The 26,332-nt window shown below is 37.0% G+C and overlaps 1 protein-coding gene across 1 annotated transcript; it reads right to left on the bottom strand.

Moving 5' to 3' along the window:
- Positions 1-14,900: 14,900 nt before the first annotated feature.
- LOC133834637 (uncharacterized) lies at positions 14,901-20,956 on the bottom strand. The gene is made up of 16 exons (XM_062264311.1): positions 20,396-20,956; positions 19,303-19,424; positions 19,132-19,220; positions 19,016-19,051; positions 18,744-18,837; positions 18,410-18,452; positions 18,218-18,315; positions 18,068-18,135; positions 17,424-17,920; positions 17,221-17,308; positions 17,024-17,131; positions 16,308-16,876; positions 16,057-16,192; positions 15,907-15,975; positions 15,675-15,806; positions 14,901-15,505 (listed from the first exon to the last, which is right to left on the bottom strand). Exons 1-16 carry the CDS (start codon positions 20,608-20,610, stop codon positions 15,392-15,394), a joined length of 2,478 nt encoding a protein of 825 aa, XP_062120295.1. The 5' UTR covers positions 20,611-20,956; the 3' UTR covers positions 14,901-15,391.
- Positions 20,957-26,332: the final 5,376 nt, after the last annotated feature.

Below are 26,332 nucleotides of genomic sequence, written 5' to 3'. Positions count from 1 at the left end.
TTTTGTGTTCTTGGGTTAGAAAGTTTCAGTAATTGAAATGGGTTTTTGATGGGTTTTTAGCCTAGGATTCGGCTGGGTTGAGTTGTTGTAATCTTGTGGGATGTTTGTGGATAGTTGATTTGAGGATTTGGGGTGGTTTTGAGTGAGCTTGTATGAGGTTTGAAAGTTAAAAATGGTGGTTTTTTTGGGTTCGAAGGGTCGGGCCGTGGCATGGTTCTTGGTGAGCCGCGACCCTTGGAAGTTGAGTTGTGCTGAGGAAGGAGGGCGGGCCGCGGCATGGCCTAAGGAATGCCGCGGCCCTTACCTGTTTTTGTGCTTTAAGAGGGCTCTTTTTGGGGCCATGCCGCAACCCTTAATGGATTTTGGGATTTTGAGATTTTAGGCTTGGGAATTTAACCTAGGGTGCTCGGGATTGAATCTTTTACCATATTTGGTGAAGTTCAATGTTCCGAGGACTAGAACTTGGTTTAGAAACTCATTTAAGATTGTTAATGGTATCCTTCATCGTGGTTGTGACTAGGTGCTAAGCTAGGACTCGGGGATCAGATCGCGCTCAAGGAGTATCACCTGTAACTAATTCATCTAGAAGCCAAAGGTAAGAAAACTACACCCTGTTGAATATTTGAACGGGACTAAGGGCTCCCTGATATATATGATTGAAAGAATGGTATTATGCCATGTAAATTATAAACCAACGACCTAAGTGTGCCATGGTTAACTTGTGCAATTGGCACGGCTCGGACACTGGTATCCGAGGACAGCTTATTATGCACCGAGCTCGGTTTAAGCAGGCCGGAGTCAGTGGGTTAAACAGAGGGTGCAACCTAAGGTGTCGGCCCTAGTATTTGTGTTAATCGATTATTATATTTGGCTATGAATGTGATTAATGAGAGTGCTAAATAACCTAGGTATAGATGAAGTTATTTGTACCTTGAAGTATGCTTATATGCTATGGATTGAATATTTGAACATGCTTATTAGAATATTTGTTTGAAAATATTGTATATGCTGTGTATGTTGTTTTCTTGCTGGGCCTTGGCTCACGGGTGCTGCGTGGTGCAGGTAGAGGCAAGGGCAAGATTAATCAACCCTGATTGGAGAGCTCTGCAATGTGACTGTACATGTCAGGCCGCTCAGCCGCCACGGTTGAGGAGATTACAGGGATGAGAGGACCAGAACCTTGTATTTTGCCTTAGTATGGCTAATGGTTACTCTTAACTGTTGAATTTTGTAAACCAACTTTTAAACGTTGTACTTTTGGGGATCCCTTCTTAAAATTGTTTATAATCTACAAAATGATTCTTTTGGGGCCAAAATGTCTTTTAGCCCTAGAACACTTTAGCTAATGACACGTTTTGAACAAACGACTTGATTAGCAAGTCTCACACCTTTATAAACACACAGTGTAGCGGTCTTGGCTATCCAGGGCGTTACAACTTGGTATCAGAGCGTCCTAGGTTGAAGGGTTCCTGAAGGCAGGCTGGACATGTACATTCGCTGCTAGAGACAAGCTCAAATCAGGGTTCGGTAATGTGTATATGTGTTTATATGTTTATGTGCCTGGAATGAGTAATGAATGCTGTTGTTTATTGGATTTATAGTAAGCATGAGATACTGATAGGGCCTGGCCCTTAACTACTGTGTGAGAATATTGAGGCATGTTTATTAACATCGCCGTGCATGTAAACGAATATTTGGATGAGTAATTGTATATCGTGCATGTATGAATGCTTGTTTTATAGCTATTGTGTAGTGAGATTGGAGGCGTGCTTATTAGCAGCCAGTGCATGAGAATGGATGCTTATATGTGGATTGTTTGTGGTTGGTTATATTCTATTGGTGGATCTTGGAGATGTTTTTACCCTGTCATCATGGTCTGACTGTCGAGTCGTTATTTGCAGATTGACTTGGATAGCTATGCGTCCAAGAAAATCTACACGACTAGCCGACACTAGGTCCGGGACCAGGGGTGATGACCAGGGCCAGACTCCTCCGCCAGTGCCTGAGAATTGGCAGCAGTTAATGGCTGAGATGCAGGCTCGATTACAGAGCCAAGATAAGCAGATCCGTATTCTGCGACAGCAGGCTCCATCAGGGAGTGCTGCCCCTATTGTACCACCTGCAGTGGTACCAGTTATGCAGGCAGGGGAGGTTGGTAACAGATGGGAGCCGTTATATGAGCGGTTCAGGAAGCAGCAACCCCCAATCTTTGAGGGTGGACCGGATCCATTGAAAGCCGAGCAGTGGCTAACTATGATTACAATAATTCTGGATTTTATGAGGATTGAGGGGCATGATAGAGTGGCCTGCGCCACTTATATGTTGAGGGAGGATGCCTGTATCTGGTGGGAAGTGGCATCGCAGACTAAGGATGTGACTACATTGAGTTGGGAAGGTTTTAAAGATCTTTTAAGTCAGAAATATTACAATGTTGCTGTCAGAGCAGCGAAAGTGAATGAGTTTGTGAGTCAGGTTCATGGCAACATGACTGTTACTGAGTATGCCCTAAAGTTTGATAGACTTGCGAAGTTCGCACTAGACCTTGTGCCTACCGATGCAGCTAGGCAGGATAGATTCATTAGAGGGTTGAATGCTATGATAGCCCGAGATGTTAGAATTACAACGGTACCTGGAGGAACAACTTATGCCCAAGCCGTTGAGAAGGCTCTTACTGCTGAGGAAGCGGAGAATAAGATATGGAGAGATAGTGCAGCGAGAAGGGAGGGCCGCAGGGCGGTGCCTCCATATTCTGGATCTGGTAGGGGCGGAGGCCCCAGTGACTTCAAGAGGAAGACTCCTGACACATCAACCGCTTCTGGACCTGATAGGAGGGGTCGGGGTGGCCGTCAGGGTGGCGGTGAGGCATGGAGGACCCATCCGGAGTGCTCGAGGTGTAGAAGACGCCATCTGGGTGAGTGTTGGGCCAAGGCGTGCTTTGTGTGCGGAACAATAGGGCATCTCAGGAAGGACTGCCCAACAGTGAAGAAGGGTGAAGTAGGGAAGGTGGATAGCTTGACTCCAGCTCGAGTATTCACCTTGACTCAGGCAGAGGTCGAGGCTAGTCCCTCGGTAGTGACAGGTCAGCTTTCTAGCGCTGTCACTCCTTTTACAGTATTGATTGATTCTGGTGCTACACATTCTTTTGTTTCCAGTAGAGTGATTGATAGATTGTGTAGACCTAGTGAGTATCGGACTGCAGGGTTTGGGACTTTATTGCCTACTGGGGAACTGGTAGTTTCCGTGGATGCCAAAAATCCACCAAATAAGAAATCTCTAGTCCCTGATTAGAACAGAGGGATAAAGGCCACTTAATCATGCAATTGGACTTGAGCCTGTAGGCCCTTTTTGAATACAGGAGATTGTCTCATGAGAAATGTGGATGCTCGAAATTCAACAGTTATAAAAAGGCCAAAAGCGTGTGATAGGCTCCCATAAACGCCTCGTGGGTACGCCCGATGTGCTACGGGCATATCGCACCAACTGTTTTAGGGACCCATCTCGCGCCCATGCATGACACGGCCTCGCGTGCCCCCACACCACGGCCTCGCGCGCCACCAAGGCCCCGCACCACAGCCTCGTGCAGCCACACTCGCACACCAGGCGGCCTCGCGCCCCAGCAGGCCCTCGGCCTCGCGCAGCCACGCCCGCACACCAGGCGGCCTCGCGCCCCAACAGACCCTCGGCCTCGCGCAACCATGCCCGCACACCAGGCGGCCTCGCGCAGCCATGCCCGCACACCAGGCGGCCTCGCGCCCCAGTAGGCCCTCGGCCTCGTCCAGCCACGCCTGCACACCAGGTGGCCTCGCGCCCCAGCAGGCCCTCGGCCTCGCGCAGCCACGCCCATAGCATCAGGTGGCCATGCGAATGGGGGCACTCGTCAAAGGAGCCTCGCCCCCAAGGGCCACGCATACGTAGTGGCCTCGTGTGCCTCGCCTTGCGCACCAACCACGTCAAAGGCCTCAAGAGACATAGCCTCCACTAAACACCCTTCGGCCATATACCAGGGGCCTCGTAGTGTGGGGGCTGCAAAGTGATGGTTTCACAAGATGAGACCCTCATCCCATTTGTAGGCGTCATGCTTCATCGCACACGCAGCAGGCCCCATTGAAGAGGCCTTACCTCTCTTCCTGAGGTAAGTGCCACCAACGGGGCACCACTCTCCCTATGAGTCACATGAGATGAAGAGCAATAGGAAAGACCCAATAACTATTAGGTATAGAGCCAATAGTGGAATAGATGACTGAGTATATCGTTCATGTCAACACACTAGCTTCCCTACACTTAGTAGGACGTGGAATAGCCTTGAGCAGATACATGCCTTGGAGAGACGAGAATAACCATCGGGTACATAGTACCCGTACGTGTACGGGTGCATGACGTACAACCATGAGGAGGACAAAAGCATGACCCTGACACCTGTATCACACAGGTAGTGGAGGTACGGATTTGAACAGAGAGTGGAGGCACTATATGCATGCCTCTGACTATGTACCAGGCTGACACTATGATCTTCTGCTCCACCACTCTTCCCATACCACTACCACCTGTGCTATTACCCTGACAGTGTACTTATGTACTATTTTGTCCCAAGGGACCACCATGTATAAGGGGCCATTAGAGCCCAACTATAAAAGGAGCTTGACCCCTTAGAATAAGGGCTTGGAAAATTCATTGTAAGCAGAGGCTATTGAGAAATATACCAAGACTTGCTCCATCATTTATTTGTGTTTACTTTTCCTTAAAGTTTACTCTCAGCTCTTATATAAACATCACCTGACTTACCTTTGAGTTTTCCGATCTAATTTCGTTGACGAGATTTCACCGTCGATAGTTTCTAAGAGATTTTTTAGGGCACTGCCAGTGATGGTTGATGGTAGGAAACTTTCAATGGATTTGATCGAGTTAGATATGGAGGACTTTGATATGATCTTAGGGATGGATGAGTTGGTCAGGTATGGGGCTACGATTGATTGCAGGAAGAAAATGGTTACTTTTGAGCCTGAGGGCGAGGACCCTTTTGTCTTTGTGGGAGCGGTGTCTGGACCCTGCGTGCCCATGATTTCAGCATTGAGAGCCAGAGACTTGTTGCAGGGGGATGCATATGTTTTCTGGCTAGTGTAGTGGATACCGCTACAGTTATGCCGGCAGGGCCGGGAGAGACTAGATTGGTATGTGAGTTTTTAGATGTATTCCCAGAAGATCTGCCAGGGTTGCCGCCACGCAGGGAGATTCAGTTTGAGATTGAGTTAGCACCGGGGACAGAACCAGTATCAAGGACACAATATAGGATGGCACCAGCAGAGTTGAAGGAATTGAAGATACAGTTGCAAGAACTTCTGGATTTGGGATTCATCAGGCCTAGTTATTCTCCATGGGGCGCTCCAGTGTAGTTTGTGAAGAAGAAGGATGGGACTTTGAGGATGTGTATAGACTATAGAGAATTGAACAAGTTAACTATCAAGAATAAGTACCCCTACCAAGGATTGATGACTTGTTCGACCACCTGCAGGGAAAGACGGTGTTCTCAAAGATTGATCTTCGATCTGGTTATCACCAGCTGAGGATCAAAGATGAGGACATACCGAAGATGGCCTTTCGGACACGGTATGGGCATTATGAGTTCTTGGTCATGTCTTTTGGTCTGACCAATGCCCCAGCAACTTTTATGGATCTGATGAACAGGGTGTTCAAGGACTTCTTAGATCAGTTCGTCATTGTCCTCATTGACGGCATCTTGGTTTATTCCAGTTCAGAGGCAGTGCATGAGCAGCATCTCCGACAGGTTCTACAGAGGTTAAGGGAGCATCAATTGTATGCCAAGTTTAAGAAGTGTGAGTTTTGGCTGCCAGAGGTGACCTTTCTTGGATATATAGTTGGGGCAGAAGGGATTAAGGTGGATTCGTCCAAAGTAGAAGCAGTAAGGGATTGGCCGAGGCCAAGGAATGCCTCAGAGGTTCAAAGTTTCCTTGAATTGGTCGGTTATTACAGACGGTTCGTAGAGGGATTCTCAAAGATTTCTTCATCGATGACAGAGTTGACAAGGAAGAATCATAAGTTTTTTTGGTCAGAGAAGTGTGAGAACAATTTTCAAGAGTTGAAGCAACGACTTATTTCTGCACCTGTGTTGAGTCTTCCTTCGGAGGAAGGAAAGTTTGTGGTCTATTGTGACGCATCGAGGATGGGTTTAGGCTGCGTACTGATGCAGAACGAGAAAGTCATAGCCTATGCATCTCGGCAGCTGAAGGAGTATGAACAGCGGTATCCGACTCATGATTTGGAATTAGCAGCAGTGGTATTCGCACTGAAGGTGTGGCGACATTATTTGTATGGAGAGAAGTGCGAGATATACACTCACCATAATAGTCTGAAGTATTTCTTTATCCAGAAGGATCTAAATATGAGGCAGAGATGTTGGTTGGAGTTGGTTAAGGGTTATGACTGTGACATCCTTTACCACCCTGGGAAAGCCAACGTGGTGGCAAATGCATTGAGACGGAGGGGCCCAGGACAGCTGTATAGTTCAACCCAGATCTCGAGGGAATTAGCGGATGAGATGGTCAGGGCAAGTATAGAACTGGTGATAGGCCAGTTAGCCAATATTACCTTGCAGTCGACCCTGTTAGAGCGGGTCAAGGATGGATAGTTGGTGGATGCGCAGTTGCAGGAGATTAGACAGCACGTCTTAGCGGAGATAGCTAAGGATTATACTGTTTCTGAGACAGGTTTACTTCAATATCAGGGACGGATTTGTGTTCCGGCAGATGAGGGGGTCAGACGAGAGATACTGGATGAGTCTCACACTACGCCATACTCGCTTCATCCGGGTACCACGAAGATGTATCATGATCTACGGACATTATATTGGTGGCCTGGGATGAAGAAGGATTTGGTAGAGTATGTGGCTAGATGTTTGACATGTTAGCAGGTTAAGGCTGAGCATCAGCGACCAGCGGGATTGCTTCAGCCTTTGGGTATCCCGGAGTGGAAGTGGGAGGATATTACGATGGATTTTGTGGGAGGATTACCCAGGACAGTTGGACTTCATGACTCGGTGTGGGTGATAGTGGACAGATACACCAAGTCAGCTCATTTTCTACCAGTAAGGACGACCTATATAGTGGAGCAGTATGCAGAGCTGTATGTGAGGGAGATAGTTCGTCTCCATGGGGTTCCAAAGTCTATTGTATCTAATCGAGACCCTATCTTTACCTCCAAGTTTGGGGGAGCTCTACAGAGAGCTATGGGGACTCAGCTGAAGTTTAGCACAACTTTCCATCCTCAGACTGATGGACAGTCTGAGAGGACGATTCAGGTGTTAGAGGACATGCTTAGGGCGTGTGTGATTGACTTTGAGGGGTCATGGAGTAAGTATCTCCCATTGATCGAATTTTCATATAACAACAGTTATCAGTCCACAATTGGAGTGGCTCCTTATGATATGTTATATGGAAGAAAGTGCAGATCACCCATTCACTAGGATGAGATGGGTGAGAGAAGGTATTTGGGGCCAGATATGGTTCAGAAGACCAATGAGGCTATTGAGAAGATTCGAGCTAGGATGTTGGCTTCGCAGAGTAGACAGAAAAGCTACGCTGATCCTAAGCGTAGGAATGTGGAGTTCCAGGTTGGGGACCAAGTGTTTCTGCGAGTTTCACCACTGAGAGGGGTGAAGAGGTTTGGAGTGAAGGGCAAGCTGAGCCCTCAGTTTGTTGGACCTTTTGAGATCCTAGAGAGGATTGGACAGGTGGCTTAAAGACTGGCCTTGCCACTGTCGCTATCAGGAGTTCATAATGTGTTTCATGTCTCCATGTTGCGGAAGTATGTTTCTGATACGACACATGTGTTGAGGTATGAGGATTTGGAGTTGCAGACAGACTTGTCCTACGAGGAGCGACCAATTCAGAATTTGGATCGGAAGGACAAAGTCTTGCGAAATAAGACGATACTGTTGGTGAAAGTATTATGGAGGAATATCAAGGTCAAGGAAGCGACCTGGGAGTTAGAGACAGCGATGCGGGATCAGTATCCCGAGCTATTCAGGTAAATTTCAAGGACGAAATTCTCATTAGGAGGGGATGGTTGTAACGACCCAAATTCGCTAATGAGGCTAAGGGTCTTGATTAGTGTGCCAGGAGGGAAATAATGGATTTAATGTGATTTAAATGTGTAATTATATGATTAATAATGTTTGTATGATAATTGATGATAATATGATATATATATGTGTGATAAATGTGAGAACCACATTATTATGTGGATAAATCTGCAGCCGACGACTTGGGGCGATCCTAGGGCTAGATAGCGGGAAAAGTCACAATGGGGCATTATAATTGACTTTGGTCAAGTCATGGGTATTTTAGGTATCGGGTAATGATTTTGACTATCGGGTTAGGAAAATAAATAATTGGAGATATACTCGAGGTTAGGATGTTTAAGCGGGAATACTGGGGAATCTTACTATTTTGCCCTCGGGGACATTTCCGGTACCCCGAGCTTTGGGATTAGTTTAATCACCTAAGGATATACTTGGAAAGACTTGGAAAATACTAGATACAGAAATTAAACCGACCTTTCTCAGCCTTCTCTCTCTTAAGGAAGAAGAACAACTCTGAATTTTCAAGAGAAACAAGCTGAATATTTGGGAATTGAAGGGAATAATCTGAAGGATTAGCTCAGGAACTGATCAAGGACTGAAATAGATCCAAGGTAAGCTTTGAATTTTCGTTTCTGAGGTTAGGACTTTAGAGAAATGGCTGAGTTTTAAATATTTGTGGTTTTGGCATTTAAGGTGGAAATTGAGGCTTGAAACTTTGAAGATAGGTCAAGGGACTCTTGGAGAAACGATTCTGCAGCTGAGGTAAGTTTCAATTCAAGTTTGATGGTTGAATTTTAGAATTTCCATGGCTGGTTTTGAGTTTTTAGGTTTGGAATTTCATAAATCGGAATTGGGATTTTGGTGAGTGTTAGGCTGGATTTTTGGTTGAATTATGTTGTCTAAATAATTCTAATGATGTTGTTATTAATTGGTTTTAAGTTGGGAGCTTTGGGATGGCCTAAAGTGAGTTTTAGAGGTTGAAAATGGTGGGTTTTTCTGGGTTCGAAGGGTCGGGCCGCGGCATAGTTCTTGGTGAGCCGCAGCCCTTGGAAGCTGAGATGTGCTGAGGAAGGGGGGCGGGCCGCGGCATGGTCCATGTAGGGCCGCGGCCCTTACCTGTTCTTGTGCCTTAGGAGGGCTCTGTTTGGGGCTATTCCGCGGCATGGATGGCCTATGCCGGGGCCCTTAAGGGATTTTAGGATTTTGAGATTTTAGGCTTGGGAATTTAACCTAGGGTGCTCGGGATTGAATCTTTTACCATATTTGGTGAAGTTCAATGTTCCGGGGACTAGAACTTTGTCTAGAAGCTCATTTAAGATTGTTAATGGTATCCTTTATCTTGGTTGTGACTAGGTGCTAAGCTAGGGCTCGGGGATCGGATCGCGGTCAAGGAGTATCGCCCGTAACTAGTTCATCTAGAAGCCAAAGGTAAGAAAACTATACCCGGATGAATATTTGAACGGGACTAAGGGCTCCCTGATATATATGATTGAGAGAATGGTATTACGCCATGTAAATTGTAAACCAACGACCTAAGCGTGCCACGGTTAACTTGTGCAAATGGCGCGGCTCGGACACTGGTATCCGAGGACAGCTTATTATGCACTGAGCTCGGTTTAAGCGGGCCGGAGTCAGTGGGTTAAACAAAGGGTGCGGCCTAAGGTGTCGGCCTTAGTTATTGTGTGAATTGAGTCATATATTGGCTATAAATGTGAATTAGTGAGATTGATGAATAACCTAAGTATTGATGAGGTTTCTTTGCACCTTGAAGTATGCTTACATGCTATGGATTGAATGATTGAACATGCTCTTTAAAGTGTTTGACTGTCATTATTGTATATGTTGTGTATGTTGTTTTCTTGTTGGGCCTCAGCTCACGGGTGCTGCGTGGTGCAGGTAAAGGCAAGGGCAGGATTGATCAACCCTGATTGGAGAGCTCTGCAGGGTGAATGTACATGTCAGGCCGCTCAGCTGCCATGATTGAGGAGATTACAGGGACGAGAGGACCAGAACCTTGTATTTTGCCTTAGTATGGCTAATGTTTACTCTTAACTGTTGAATTTTATAAACCAGCTTTTAAACATTGTACTCTTGGGGATCCCTTCTGTAAATTGCGGCCAAAATGTCTTTAGCCCTAGAACACTTTAACTAATGACACGTTTTGATTAAATGACTTGATTAGCAAGTCTCACGCCTTTATAAACACACAGTGTAGCGGTCTTGGCTATTCAGGGCGTTACACACATATGTCCAATTATGCCCTCCCGGCACGCTAATCCAGGTCTAAACTCTATTAGCATTTTTGGGTCGTTACACCTTCATTCCTCCTCACTTTCGCATTTCAAATATTTTTCTTCTTTAGAGTTCAAGAAATTCTCATTTCCCCAAGAACCCGCTCTTCAAAACCAGTGAACTCTTGTTGCCGATTCTGGAAGGTTGGAGAGAATCGTGGTATTCGTGGATAAACCAGACCCAATATTTTCACGTCCGCACCAGATTCAACACTTACCGACGCTTCATATCAAGTAAGTCTCCTCTACTGATTTGTGTTTTTGGTAATTCTGGGAATCTAGTATTGTGTTTAGGCTATTGGGTTAGGTTTAGGATTAGAGGTCATTTGGCGAGATCACATTGTAGCGTTTACGGTCTCGTGGCCTAGAGCCAATCACACCTCTAGGCAGGAGCAACCTTACCCCTCCACCAATACTTTGTAAATGTTTTGTAGTATGCGGGGATTTCTTCGTTCCAACTATCCCCGAATGGCTACAGGGATCTTGTGGGTTTGTATGTCCTTTACTAGAGGAGGACCTGGCCTGAACCTTCTCCAGTTGAGATCTTGTATCTCTATATCTTTTGAGCCTGCCCAAAGAAGAAGGAGACTGACCTCAACGAGTTCTACACCCTGATGAAGTATGCCAACATGACGTACGAGGATCCTCACCTCAACGAGAGCCATGCACATGATTATAAGGATCACTTCTTCTTTACTAACGACTTCCCACTGCAGACCAACCCAACTCTCATCCTGGAATTATCCAGGGTTGGTAAGTTCCTTACTGATAACTCTACAAAATAGAGTTATTTTATCACATTTTATATACTAATTGTTGCTTAGTTCTTAAGATTTTTAAGTAATTTTGAATTTATTAGTCTTAATGTAATTTTTTAGAGTTTTATATGTTTTTATAGATATTTTATTATATAATATGTTGTAGTTTAATTATTTGAAATTAGTATTGTTAAGTTAGAAGTAAAAAGAAGAACTTTTGAACTTAAATGTTTAAGTAAATTAAGTTTTAATTAATATTTTCATGGAACTTATGTTGTATATTTTATTGTTGAAAATATTTAGTTTTAATTTAATTTAGATTTATTTTGTAGGAAAATTATTGCATTTGTGGTGGTTAAAGCAAGAAAAATGAAGAAAATATGGCATTTTCAAGGAAAATAAAGAAAAGTGGTAGAAAGCCTTCAGTAGCCCCACGGCCCAATCCTTGCCCAAACCACGTTCAACAGCCTAGCTCTTGGGCCTGCAAGCCCCCAGCAAGCCCCAGGCCCGCCCCTGTCCAGCCAAGCCTGCCTGCCCCCCTGCACCCTCGGGCCTCCTGCCCAACTGAAGACCCAGGCCCACTCGGGCCTCCTCCCTGCCAGCCAACCCATTCGGCCCATCAGCTCACAGCCAGCCCCCACGGGCCCATGTCCAGATCTGGCCCACCTGCCACTTTCTCCCCTGCCATTTCTCTTCTTGAGCTCATCAAATGCACCTTGTCCCTAAAACACCATTTTTTACCCAATTTTTCTACAACATTTTACCCAAAAAATCATCATCACTCCTACAATTTACCCCTATTTGCCATATTATAAATAATTTAATTAATCTAATCAATTTAATTAATTTAAATTGATTATTTTAATAATATCATTTTGGCTATAAATATGGAATTTCAAGACCATTTTTGGGTGCTTAATTTTTTGTTACCATCTTCTTTCTACCATTCTCTCTTCCATTTTGGGTTTTTCAAGAGCATTTTCAAGTATGTATTTCATTTATTTTGTAATTTTCATTCTAGTTATGTGCTTCTAATCTTTTTCATAAGATTATTAAGATCATGATGAAGCAACTTGTAACTAGATAATAATTATGTTGTATGTTGATTTCCCTTGTAATGCAACAAAGTTTATGGATTTTTCTTCTTCATATTTGTCTTTCATCTTAATATCTCATATTTTGGATTGTTAGATAAAATGCACTTTGTTCTTCATTTTTGTAAAACATAATATTCTTTGTGTAAGATGTGTCATTAAATTGTACACATCCAATGCTTAGAACAAAAATATTATGTTTTGCCTTATAAATAATATTATTTGAATTTTTGTTGTTTCATTAGGTTGATTCACATTAAATATTTTGAAATTATAATTTTTGAAAAGTGAAGAAAAATCCTATCTTTTTAGAAGTAATTTGTGCTTAAAATTATAAATCTATTTGGAAAATGATAGTTTGACTTATTTTAACTATCACTAAAATTTGGGAATCAATATACTAATAAGTATTATTAAACTTACATTTTGTGGATTCTAGTATCTTAATAATCTTTCCTTTTATCACTTATTTTCAAATCATTATTGGTTTATTTTTATTCTCTTAAATAACTTTATTTTATGTTCATGATATTAAATCTCATCAATCTTTGGAGCTAGGTTCAAATTTATTAATTTTGATTTAAAATAGTTTTCTTTTTTATTTTAGACAACTCCTTTGGGTTCGATCTCGTGCTTACACAAACATTATATTTCATATACGATTGTGCGCTTACGAGTTATAAATTTTTAAAACATACCCGTTTTGGGTCCCTCACTTATCACCTTCCAAGTATTTGTTCTCCGGGGTTGGTGAAGTTCTGTATTACTTAGCATGTTTCCTTTTGTTAGGTCTATTCTGCCGTACTCCCCATGTCCAGGCATTCCAAGATCGTCTGGAGGCGATGAACACCCTCCCGGATGTGGAGCTGGAGCTGAGCCAACTGGTAACAGAGGAGAACCTAGTTGTTGTAGGTCTTCTCAAGATGGGACAGTGCATCAGCAACTTGGACCTAACCAAGTACAAGAACTCCACCAAGTCCCGAGCAATGGCTACTACTCACACCACTACATTGATGGACTGGCCTGCTACCAGTATAATCAGCGGATAAATGAGGAGTGCATGAAGAACGTCTCGCAGCCTGATCTATTTGAAAAGTTAATAAAATTCAAATATAATATATTATATTTTATCTTATTAAAAAATATTTGACATATTCCTAATCTACATGGGCAATTTTGCTCACAAAGTTCTCATCCCCTCTTAAAAAAAGAGTAATGATATGTGCACCCAAACATTACATACAATGACATAACATTATTTTTTAAAACAGTAGATCCCAATTTTAATACATGCGATTGACCAGGCTAAACTGACACGTCACTGTGTATAATGTTTATGTGCATATTTTGGGTGCACATATCATTACTCTAAACAAAATTACACAAGAGAGAGAGAGAGAGAGAGCCTATTAACATGAAGAGACTTGTCATTTTTGTGTTCATTCTTGTGGTCACAGCAAGTTTTTGTATGGCACAACCTTCAGACTGTGGAGAGTTGTGGCACTTTTAATCTTGTGCTTCCAATGTTTTCTCTTATTTTCATCAAGGAGACCTTATCAACTCGACTTGTTGTGATGTTGTTTCTAACATTGCGAAGGAATGCTCGGATGTTCAAATGCCTATTTGGTTTCTACGATGCCAAAATTACTGTACTACTACAAATATTACCACGCCAATACTTTCACTATCACCGAAGCAAAATTCAGTGTCATTGACACTAAATCACCTATTGTTGGTAGTTTTAAGTAAAAATATATACACAAACTATGCCGTCCAACACCCAACAAGAGTGATGTGGAAGACTTACACAACTCCTTAGCTTCACGAGAGGATGAGCATCTCCATCAACATATAGAGCTAGCATTTTAGTGATTCTTTTCAATTTTGTTTTTTTGGTTTTTTCTGTTGGTATAGGCTTTTTGGGTTGTTTTTTTCTTTCTTTCTAATACTTAGTTTTTAAAAATTCAATGTTAATAGATTTTTTTTCTTCCTTTTTTTATTTTATAATTTGATTAATTTCTAATTTTATGGCTATGTTTAATTTTATATTGGAGTTTTATTACTATACATAAAATTTTAAAAATAAAAATTTTAATAGTAAATATAAAAAATATGGTTTTACTATATGTCTAAGTTTTAACAAATTAACTTTCCTAAAATACAACTTAATTATATAAAAAAACTATAATTTATTTGTTAACTTTTACATTTATAAGGAAATTTAAAATTTACATATTTAAAAACCTAAAAAAAAATAGAAATATTAACAAATAAAAATTCTCATATAAATAGTTAAGTATAAACAAACTTAGATAGTGTAACTTACACTTTATTTTTCAATACTTGTAATCACATAACCACGAACTAAATACCCACTTACCATGCGCAATATTAAATATCCCTTCGAACCCATAACACTTTTCTTAATTTGACATAATTAGACTCACATGTATTAGTGTATGGGTTTTTTTTTTATTTAATATATTTCCTTATTTAAGAAGCATTATACACTTTTATTTTCTAGTCTTGATCCTGGAAAGTTGGAACATGTGTACTCTACATCTGTTTTTTATTTTTACATTTATTAGTGTAACTTTGCTATTAAATTAAACGCAGAAGTACCAAACAGAGCATACGAGGAAAATAAAATAATACAGAAGTATGAAGCAAAATACTATACTATTAAAGATTACACAACTAATTTACAACATACTACTCTACGAGAGGTGTTCCTCAACCATATAAAACTTCACATCAAACAAGTTCATAAATTTTCCTACTTTAAGACAATCCCATTTCCATACACACTTCCAAAAACCAGACATTCATAAATAACATGACCAATCCTAATGAGGACTAAGTGGCAATTGGTTTCTACTTTCTAGGACTCTCTAAACAAATGCCGACAGCCCTCTCTTAACGCCTGAATGCCAAGACAAATCGTTTGGCTTTACTATTAATGCACACAGACAAGCTTTAATGGGGTTCCTAGGAGCTGATTGGTTGAGTCTTTGGCGCTAGAAACTTGCCATGCAGCACCATAAAAAGTGCGTATCAGATTGAATAAGTTTCAAGCTTCCTTAGACTGACATTCCTTCCACCAAGTAAGACGATGCTGATGAGTGGTGTAGGATGCCTTCTTAATAGGATATTCTAGAGGAAGTAAGTAAGTTGTTGCTTCTTCCTTGAACCTCCCTCCCCGTACAGCTCATTCCACTGCTTCAACTCACCCATAATCGATCCCTCTGAGGCGAAACTTGCAGCAACCTGTAATGATGGATTCATTTAGGAAAGGACACATTATGATGTGCAAACAATTAGAACTACTCATGTAGAATTTTTATGTGTTGGCTTATGGAGGAAATTTGCAGACACAATCTTCTGCAGGAGTAGTCACAATGGAACTTAAAATAGAGAGTTTTTTTGACCAAGTTACCTGATTCTTTGCCTGTCTCATATCTTCCATGTTTAAGGCCCTGAGGATAATTTCTTTATCCTCTTTATCTTCTTCTTTGGCGGCTGAAGAATCTTCTGAGCTAGAGCCTTCAGAACTTTTCTTCTTCCTTTCCTGTGAGTAACATCATCATACATTAACCTAAATGTGAAAACATGATAAAACAATACGAGTATTTGGAGAGAGGAAGAGCTCAAAAGCTAGTGAGTAGTACCACATCCTTTGTTCTCTCCTGTTGTAATAGCTCCCTTACAGGCCGATATGCTGCTGTCACACACAGGTTCTGTTTCCAGCAGTTAATCTCATTAGTTGATCAAGACAATTATGATATAGTACAACTATTTATATTGATTAGAAAATATACCTTAAGATCACTTCCACTATATCCTTCTGTGATAGTAGCAAGCTCCTTGTAGTCCAGATTCTCAACTTTTTCTTTTGCAAGAAGAGTTTTCAAAATCTTTTCTCTATTCTCAACTGAGGGAAGACCAACCATGATTCTGTACAGCAAGAAAAAGTTGTCAAAATTAGTAGACTTGATTACTTGAAATACCATGCTGAGAAAAAGTGCTTATTGACCCAAAATGGTTGAAAAATGTGTATGCGATTGTGTACCTGCGTTCAAACCTCCTAATGATGGCCTCATCAAGGTCAAAAGGCCTGTTGGTAGCAGCAAGAACAAGAATTCGCTCTCCGGATTTGGTCAACAGACCATCCCAGTGAGTCATGAACTCGTTTTTAATTTTCCTCATAGCCTCGTGTTCCCCAACTCTAGTTCTTTGTCCAAGCATGCTGTCGACTTCATCCACGAAAATGATGGTCGGGGAGACTTTGGCAGCAAGAGTGAACAGAGCTCGAACATTCTTTTCGTCTTCCCCAAACCATTTTGAAGTGATAGTGGACATTGAGACATTAATGAAACTTGCTCCAGCTTCATTTGCTATTGCCTTTGCCAGCATTGTTTTCCCCGTACCAGGTGGTCCAAAGAGCAATATACCTCTACATGGCTTAAGAAGACCACCTTTGAAAAGGTCTGGTCTTCGAAGGGGAAGCATTACCAACTCCTGGAGTGATTCTTTAGTCTCATCCAATGCACCAATGTCTGCAAATGTCACTCCAATTTCACTTGCTGGGATAACCTCTGGCCTTATGCGCTTCTCAAACTCATTGTCTGGAAGAACTTCCTGCAGAAATGCCACAGAACTTTCATAAGACCAAGAATTTTGTGATAACTAAAGTGAGAATTTTGTTTATAGAATAATGCAATTGAACAAGTGCATAACCTATGACCTCTTATAGAATATCTACATCAAACCTGAATTGGCTCATACCTTTGCTGGGGTTGCATTCTCTCCATCTTTCTTCCCTGAGGAAACATATTTCTCTCCCTCACATTTGTTTTCAGATTTGGATTCTGCCTTTGCACCAAAAGCCTCATCCTAAATTGAAAATAAAATGTCAAAACTTGAAAAATAATTGCACCATAACTGAAAATAATAAAAGCAAAATTAAGTAAATATCAGACAACCTTTACAGATTCTGCATTTGTCTCCAGTTTCAAAGTATCTTTCTCGCCACTTTTTCCATCCATAAATATGCTCAATCCATGGCAAAGACTGTTCCAAAATCCATATTAGTAGTCAAATACAGTTTGTTTCCATTTTTACAAGAATATACTTAAAACAACAGTCCACAGGAACCAAATGTGGGCATAAAAATAATGTTACTTACCTATCTGATGAGATGACAAGCTTTCCATTTCTATACTCCGGCTCTTTAGTTTTCATCAATTGATGAGAAATTGCTGTCACAACAATTTCTTCAATGTAGTTGCTGAGAACCATTGTGTCTGCATCGTAGACTTTAGCTAGATTGTCACATTCGAGATTATTAGCTGCAAGAACCTCAGCTATGTGGTTTTTGTTATCCTGTATTTGAATGGCCTTCATGTCCTCTTCCAGTTTATCTTTCCAGTTGCCGAATTGGGTATCATCTTCTGGTAGTTTAATCCCAATGTTGTATGGGAACAATACAGAAAGCCTCTCATCAACTTCTCTACATTCATCTTCTCGGTCCGACATGTGAGAACCTAAAATCAAAACTGAACCCGAAAGCTTCTTCATCATTTTCTGGAACAAATTGAAGAACCTTTGTGATTGGACAAGAAGCTTCTCAATGTCCCTGATATACAATATAACTGAACGAGTTTCTGATTTTGCAGCCACAACCTGAGATAATCAAAGCTTCATCTTGTTAAAGCCATTTTGAAATATAGAAAAGACAATAGCAATAAAAGAAAATATTATCCTAAGATGTTTTGAGTGTTAGTGAACAAACATGATACAAGTAACTTGTCTTTTCAGACAATACATTACCTTGTAAATTGACTGAATAAGGTCTTTCTCATCAAAACACCAGCTGCTACTCATGTGCTTTGAGGGAGCTGAGAAAAGACAATAAATTAAGCAATGGCATTTGATATGACCAACAACACTTATGACCTTTCAAAGAAAATTTTGTAGTACCTGAGTTTGAGGAAGAATTTTTAGTAGCCATGCTACTCATATCAGAGGTACTTGAGCCACTTTTGCGAAGTGTTGGAGTATTTGAGCCTTCACAATTCCTGCAAATGCATGAAGTTAGTAAATGGTATGATGCTCAACCTATATGGCTCTTGTTATTGAACAATAAAGAAGAAACAAAGTCCATTGCTATACCTATATTTGGTGTCAATACCACTGCTCTGTCGTTGTAAGGTGCCTGTAAGAAAACTTTTCTATCAGAATAACAGCAAGCCATTGATAAGAAAGAATCAACAAGACAGAAAAATAGATAGCAAGAAATTACAAGCTCCTGTTTCATAAGGGGATGTGACTTCTTATTCAGCCATTGAAAATCATTATTCAAAATCCCATGACAACTAAAAAAGATGCTATGGAAACCATTATTATAAGGACAACATACTGAACCAGAATTTGAAAATGAACTCAACCAGAACGCATGCACAAAGTTGGTAAATAAGGTTGGGAAAGAATTTATGACTTTTCATACCTCTAGTGTCCCCACTTGAAGGAAGGATTGAAAAGGAACCAAACAAATTAGACACTCGTTCCATTGCTGTCTCTGAGATAGAACGATTGACAGACTACAAAAGAAGAGAGAGAAAGATGGTGAGGAACAGTTCCATTTAACTTATCCTCTTAAAAGAAGCTGAGTTTGTTGCAGTGTATATGAAGTTCTAAAATTAGTAATAGTATATCAATCATTCTGTTAAAAGAAAAAGCATTCATAGTTCCTCTTTATTAAAACTAAAAAAAGCTTACTGTTTCTCTTTTGGCACAACCATATTTGCTCTGCATCTGTGAATTAAGAGTAATAAAGCATTAGTTTTACTGTATGAAAATTCATATTCAAGGAAAAATAAGGAAGCTATAGTCACCTTTAGTGAAAAGGCATTAACATCCAACAGCAGCAGCTTTGCTTTGAAGTGATGAGCTAAAGCTCTGGCAAGTGTTTGGTGGTAAAGTTCTTCAAGAAACAAAACTTGCAACATTATTACTTGAAAACAAGCTATCATTATTACCAAATTCAGTTATCTGAAATAACATACCAGCTGGTCCTGAGAGCAATATAGTTCTACTTGCCGGTGACAGGTTCCGGGTGTGCTTAGAAATTTCTGAGTACTTCAAATGAACATGTGCAGTGCTGGTCAACAACGCCTTTGTTTTCTCACTGTCATTGGCACCATTCAATGAGTACGAAACATGATGATGTTGCATTAGCAAAACAGATTCATATTGCAAAGAATAACATGAAAAGGGCAAGAGCAGCAGTACTTTAAGTTACTTTGGAATTCTGTCATGGTCAAGATATTTGACATAACAGATTCAGAATCTGAACTCCATGGACACGAAAAAGAGTACGTAAATCCATATTTTAATCTTAGAAAGTTCGATCTATGTCTTAGAAGATGAAAGTGCACATAAACCAGAAGTTATCATTCTTGAATCTTTAACCTTAACATACATGCAGTTAACATCAAAGCCTAAATTATAACCTTACTATAGCCAGTCAAGATAGGGAATCATCAAATTAAACCAATAAATTTTTTTCCTGCATTGTTATGATACACAACTTTTGGTTTAATGTGAATTCTTCTCTAAGTTCATATTTTATAGAATATCTTATACTGAAATGCAAAGGTGATCCATGACTTTATCCTTAATATATAAATCCTTATACTGGACACTCTTCCCACCATCACCTTGATTTTTTTAAACACTCAAAACCTTCTTACTATGTTGACCCAGGTTGGCAACTAAATGCAAAACTAGATGGAGTTGAAAAAAAATAAAAAAATCTAAAATAGTAATGAAGGGAGAAGATTTAGATTCGGCAAGAAGAGTCGATCTCTTAAAAAAATACAATCTGCAAGAGTGAAGCCCCTAAAACTAAAATAAAATGTCTCAAAACTAATTGAAAAGAAGCTAAAACAAATATAGAGTAGGCCTTTTACAAAGGACTAGTTATAACAAATCCATTAGAAGTGAACAAAACACTAGCAAAAGAGATCATCTCTAACATGAATTCTGGTGGCATTATCCATATGGACAATATACCAAGCTACAAGCTCCCATTTTCCGGGAAAGAAAACATAGAAAAACAAAACAAGATTAACCCAAAAAATCTTAACCTTGAATTACCTCAAATAATAAGGAAAGTTCTCAAACGAAATCTCGTTTTCTCTGCCATCAAACAGCCTCATCAGCTCATACTCAATCTGGTCCGCAGAAATCAAATCCGGGGAGCCATTCGTTCCTTTAACCCATTTACTCACTGACTGCCCTGAACTCAGCAACCCAACTCCTACCCCAACTCCAACACTCAAAGCTGACAACAACACGTGCTTCTGTTCCATTATAATCTTCCACCGATCTCAAACAAGCACCAAAAGACACCAAGTTTCAAGCTTTGGTTTCTCTTCTAGCTCCAAAAAAATAAAAGGAAAACAGAGCACTTGAGCTTCTTCTGTAAAAGCTACCAAACGAACATGAAGGAGAGACAAACACCCAAAAAGTTTTTGAATATTTGGAGCTAAATACTGAGCTTGGAGCAAATCAAGTGAATCGGTTGGTGGGATTTGTGTTCTTCTTTTCTGGAATGAAAGTAAAAAGGAAATCTGTAAGGATGTTTTGTTATAACGTTGGTGTAAGGATGTTTTGTTGACGAGTACGAGTTACCATTGTGGTTTCTCTGGTCCCTCTTCGACTATATATATAGAGAGAGCAATTCTTCTATACTTATTATTGGACGTTGATAAATACTCACTCATAAAACTAAATAAATTATTACATTTTCTTTTCATTCTCTCTCTCAAAAAAGACTTTTTATTTTTATTTTTATTTTTTATTGACACAGTAAACTGACTGCTGCCAACTCAAAGACTTTTGTTCCATTCTTTTTCTTTTTTATTATAGATTATCACTTTTGTCCCTGAGTTGTCTTTTTATTTTTACTTCAAGAAAACCTGGACATGAAGTATTCAATATTTCAATGAATAATAACTTAATAAGGTTTTATAATTTGAATTCATGTCAATAACCCTTCTCCGTTTATGGGTTTGTTTGGGGAAATTATAATAAAATGTAGACATGTCAGAATGTCAAAACATTGACAGAATTTGTACATGCACAATAATGATGTTTTTTAAAAGTAATTTTTAAACACACAAAATTTATCAATACCGTTAAAAAAAACTTAGAAAGTCTATTGAAAGTTTCTTGTTAGAATTTGTTGATGGAGGTTTATATATAAAACTATGAGTACTTATCAGGTGCAATCCCAAAAACAGGCACAGGTGCACTCATATCTAATTTTTAGTTAGGATAGTATTTTCGGCCCAAATTTTGTTATGATCGTGTATATTGTAAATATTTAGAGAACATTGTAAATTTTTAAAAAATTCATAATAATTTACAATACTGAAAATAATGTTTAAATAAGTTACTTTCCATACGCATAAAAAAAACAGTCATAAGTATAACAAACTATTTGAATATTTGTTTTTTAGATTGTAAATTATTCTAAATTTTCAAATAATTTGTTGGTGAAAATACAATATTCACAACCACAAAAATAAAATTAAGCTGAAAATACTTTCCGAGCTAAAAACTAGATAGGGTTGCACCGGTATGCTTCTTTTTGAGGTGCACCCGAAATTTTTTCTAAAACTATATCTCTTGCACGTATAATTTTATTTTTTTATATCAAAATATTATTAATGTTATTTAATTATATTATAAATTAAAAAAAAGTAATTTTTTTTACTAAATGGGTAACTGCTGAGCTCTCAACCTTGTTTAAACAAGGGGGACATTTTTGAAGTGGGAGTGGAGCAAGAGTGGCAATTTACGGCAAACACGATAATATGACTCGAATATGACTTTCACACTTTAACACAAATTGACACAATTAATTACAAAAATTAATAAAATTATATCAAATAAATATTTTATATTTTTTTTAATAACTTTTATACAAATAAAAGGAGAAACATAAACTTTATGAGCTAATTTAGCTTATTTGTTAGAACTATTTTGTATAATTCAACTAAATGAATCATTATATTGTTTAATTATTTTTTGACATATCGATCAAAATAAAGATTTTCATTAAATAATTACCTCAAAACTGATTATAAATGAATTGGTACGAATTACTACCCTTCTCATTAATATATATTTACACCATTAATATATAATCCCACTCTATTAACATCCCTATTCCCATTATTAATGTATAATTACACCAGCATTATATTATCTGTTGACTAAAACCACACTTTTTTTCTTCTTCATATTAATGATTTAAATTCCCTCCTAACAATTTAAATCCTTTAATTAATCAATTTTAGCAAGTAATGAAAACTCAATTTCTATCTCGATCCTTTATTTTGAATGTCTAATACTAGCTAGTACAATAAGTTTTCACAACGAATAGAAGATTCAAATGAAAAACAACTTCTCCACTAATAATCATTATCCAGTTAATCACAAAAAATTAATCTGTTTATTCTATCAATCTAGTACACATCATTGAATCATTCTATTTGGGCATGTATTTTCATTTTTTTTAATTTCTGATTTTACTGTATTTTTGTAACACAATATTTCCTTCACTAAGAGCAGTCACAATAGAAGAGTTAAAATACCTCAAACTTTAAAATGTAGCTAAAAAATATCAAAATAAGCTTCCAATAAATAATGTAAATCATGAGCTAAAATAACTAAACACAATCTTGATATGTAAAAATCTCTACATCTAGAGACAACTCTCCTAGGTGTTAGTGATATGTAAAAATAATTTAATATTTTTTTACATACTTTTGGGTGACTATTGCATTTATATTTAAATAAATATTATATATAATATAATATAATATTTTATTAATTTGTTTATTACAAATATATTAAAAATATATTATTTAAATGATATAGAGAAAAATATAGAGAGACTGATGTATGGTATAATGTAAATGTGTAAGGTAAAATAAAAAAAAAAAAAATAGTGTTTTAGTAAGGTATTTTGAAGTATAGAATCGAACATTAGAAGTGCTCTAAGTAGGTTAAAATTAAAGTCTGCTTTATTTCTATGTGCAGTAGGTTATAAGAAAACATCAATGTATATTTACTAAGTTACATAAGCACTTTAATTTATTCATGTGGATGTTTGCAAACTACGGATCGTGTTTCGTTTGGCTTCAACTAACTTTATTTTCCCTTGTATTTTAATGCATCATATTGCCCCTTATACAACTCGATTTTGGTGTGACATGTCTCGCAAATCTAAGTTTTATTTATATATAATTACGTATAAAAAAAATTGATCAAATAAAATGACAAGAATGCTACATATTATTTTCAAATATATTATGATATACATATCATCCTTTAGTTTATTGGAGAATCTCTAATGAGGTAAAAAATGTGATACATCTTAAAAGGAAATATCACTTTAATTGTTTTTAAAAGAGTGCCAAATTTAGTTGAAACTAAAAATTATGTCATTATTTAAATTTAACTCAATAACTTAATTTTTACAAAAATAATTTTTTTTTATTTACTATATTACCTATTTAACTTATTTTAATGCCTAATTATTTGGTGTCTACAATTTGCATGATTAAAAAATGAAAATAATAAATATTAAATAAATTGTTAGTTTTCTGAGTTAATTTGCATTTTTTGAGAACAGTTATAAATATTGGTCAAATATAAAATTGATTTGTTTTTTAAGCGAAATTTAACCTATAATTTACACTTTACATTGAAGTGAGTGAATATAATTCAATTAGTAGTCTCGTGAGTATAAATTTGAACTACCTTATTAATATGCAAAATGTTCATAATATCTTAGTTGGATATATAATAAATGTATAGATAATGAAAATTATTTGTTTTAACGATTTTTTATTTTTTTTAATGTTAATTTTAACGAAATATTCTTATATTTAACAGAATATTCTTATATTTAACCATAGTTTATAAATACTTAAATTTAAATAAAATAAAATTAAAAAAATTAAAATAAGATATTTTTGAGATATTATACAATAATAATTATTTCAAAATAATAAATAATTAAATAAATTAAAATATGATATTTTTTTAGATATTTTACAATGATAAATATTTTAAAATAATAAATAATTAAATAAATTAAAATATGATATTTTAAATATATTTTACAATAATAATTATTTAAAAATAATAAAATCATACGTTTTATAATTTAAATAAAATTTAATTAAACTTAAACTTACTTATTAGAATAATATCATATTAAACATATAGTATAATCTATTGTGAAATAGTAACAATTTTTTTTTAATTTATCAAGAAACTTAAATTTAAAATCCACATATAATATTTAATATTACATTAAATATATAATATCTAATCTGTTGTTGCTACTCCTAAATTCAAAAACTAGAACAAATATAAACTTAAACAAAAATAAATAAATTATTTAATTAAAATAGAATATTTATTTCAAAATTTATATTATATTAATATAAATTTAATAAAAATAATTAATAAATTCTATAAATAAAATTAAATAAACATGATGTTACACGTTAATTGTTTCTGGTATAAATATATATATATATTTCACCGATCTTAATAGGTAACTCGAACAATAGTTATATATAAGAAATTAGGTAAGTATAGCAATACAATAAGGTTTACGTAAGTAAAGTATTATTTATTTAGAAAGCATATTTGGTATGAACCTCGTATATATATGTATTAAATATTCCGTAGCTTATACAATTGGGATCATTGCTTTTAGCAATGACAATTCACATGGAGGTTTCAAAAAGGTCTTTTGCACGCTTCATCTTTTTAACTTTTTTATTTTTTTATGAAATGAAATTTATTGCTTTCCACTGTCATTAAGGTTCCACTATTTCACATAAAAGTACTAAGCGACTAAAAAAGGGCGGCCATACAGCTCAATTCCACGGTGGATTGACTCCCTCTAATGCTATTGGTTGATGCAATGTCAGCATCTAAGTCTTTCATTGGGACCATTTAAAATTCACTTAATATTTTTTATTTATTATTCGTTTTATGAAAGTGTTGGGAAGTTTTTATACAACACTTTTTCTTTCTTTCTTTATTTTTATTAATTAGAAATTATAAAACAGAAAAGAGATGATAATTTACAAGCAAAGCTTTTTTAATACACTCGGGTCATTTTTCTAAAATATATATTCACTCTTAGGGATATTGAGGGCAATAAAACCCTTTTTTTTTTTTTTTTCTTCAGAAGTTATATTTTAATAACCCAAAACTTTTTTTGGTACTAATAATACATAGATCTATAATTTGTGTACAATTATTAGTACTCACTGTTAAAAGTATTCACGTGATATATTTTTATGCTCGTAAATTTATGTATTAAAGTGTAACTTTATAAATGATTTGAGTATTATCGCTGCCAATATTCCTAAATTATTTAAATATTTAAAAAATCATTTTTAATATTAAAAAAATTAAAAGATTATTAGAAACTAATTAATAAAACTAAAATTTGTAAATTCGAAACAATCCAAATTAAAATTGAAACTCAAAATCATCCAAAAATTCATATTATTAATTAGTTTTTAATAATATTTTAGATTTTTTAAAATTTAAAATGATTTTTATAATATTTAAATAATTTAGTCTAAAATCATTCCGAAATTCATATGTACACTTAAATGACAGTTAACGATGAGTACTAATAGTTGCACCAAAATTATAGATTTATGTATTACTACAAAAAAAAAATGGGTATCAAAATGTAACTTTTGGAAAGATTTTGGTATTATCGCCACCAATTAGATTAATAAAAATGTGTTGTGTGGATATTTATTGGGCAGTTAGCGGTGAGTACTAACGAATGCAACAAAATTATAGATTTATGTATTATTACCGCAACAACAAAATTGGGTATTAAAGTATAACTTTTGAACAGATTTAGGTATTATCGCCGTCAATATTACTAATTAGAAAAAAAAATAAACATATATAGATTCAAACACACACTCGATCATATATTAATGAAATAAATTTCTGATAAAAGCTATAGGGTGC

The sequence above is a fragment of the Humulus lupulus genome, chromosome 5 (assembly GCF_963169125.1).
Source record: "Humulus lupulus chromosome 5, drHumLupu1.1, whole genome shotgun sequence".
In the NCBI taxonomy this organism is placed as follows: Eukaryota; Viridiplantae; Streptophyta; class Magnoliopsida; order Rosales; family Cannabaceae; genus Humulus; species Humulus lupulus.
The sequence above is the reverse complement of the archived record's forward strand: the minus strand, read 5'-3'. Positions and strand labels throughout refer to the sequence as shown.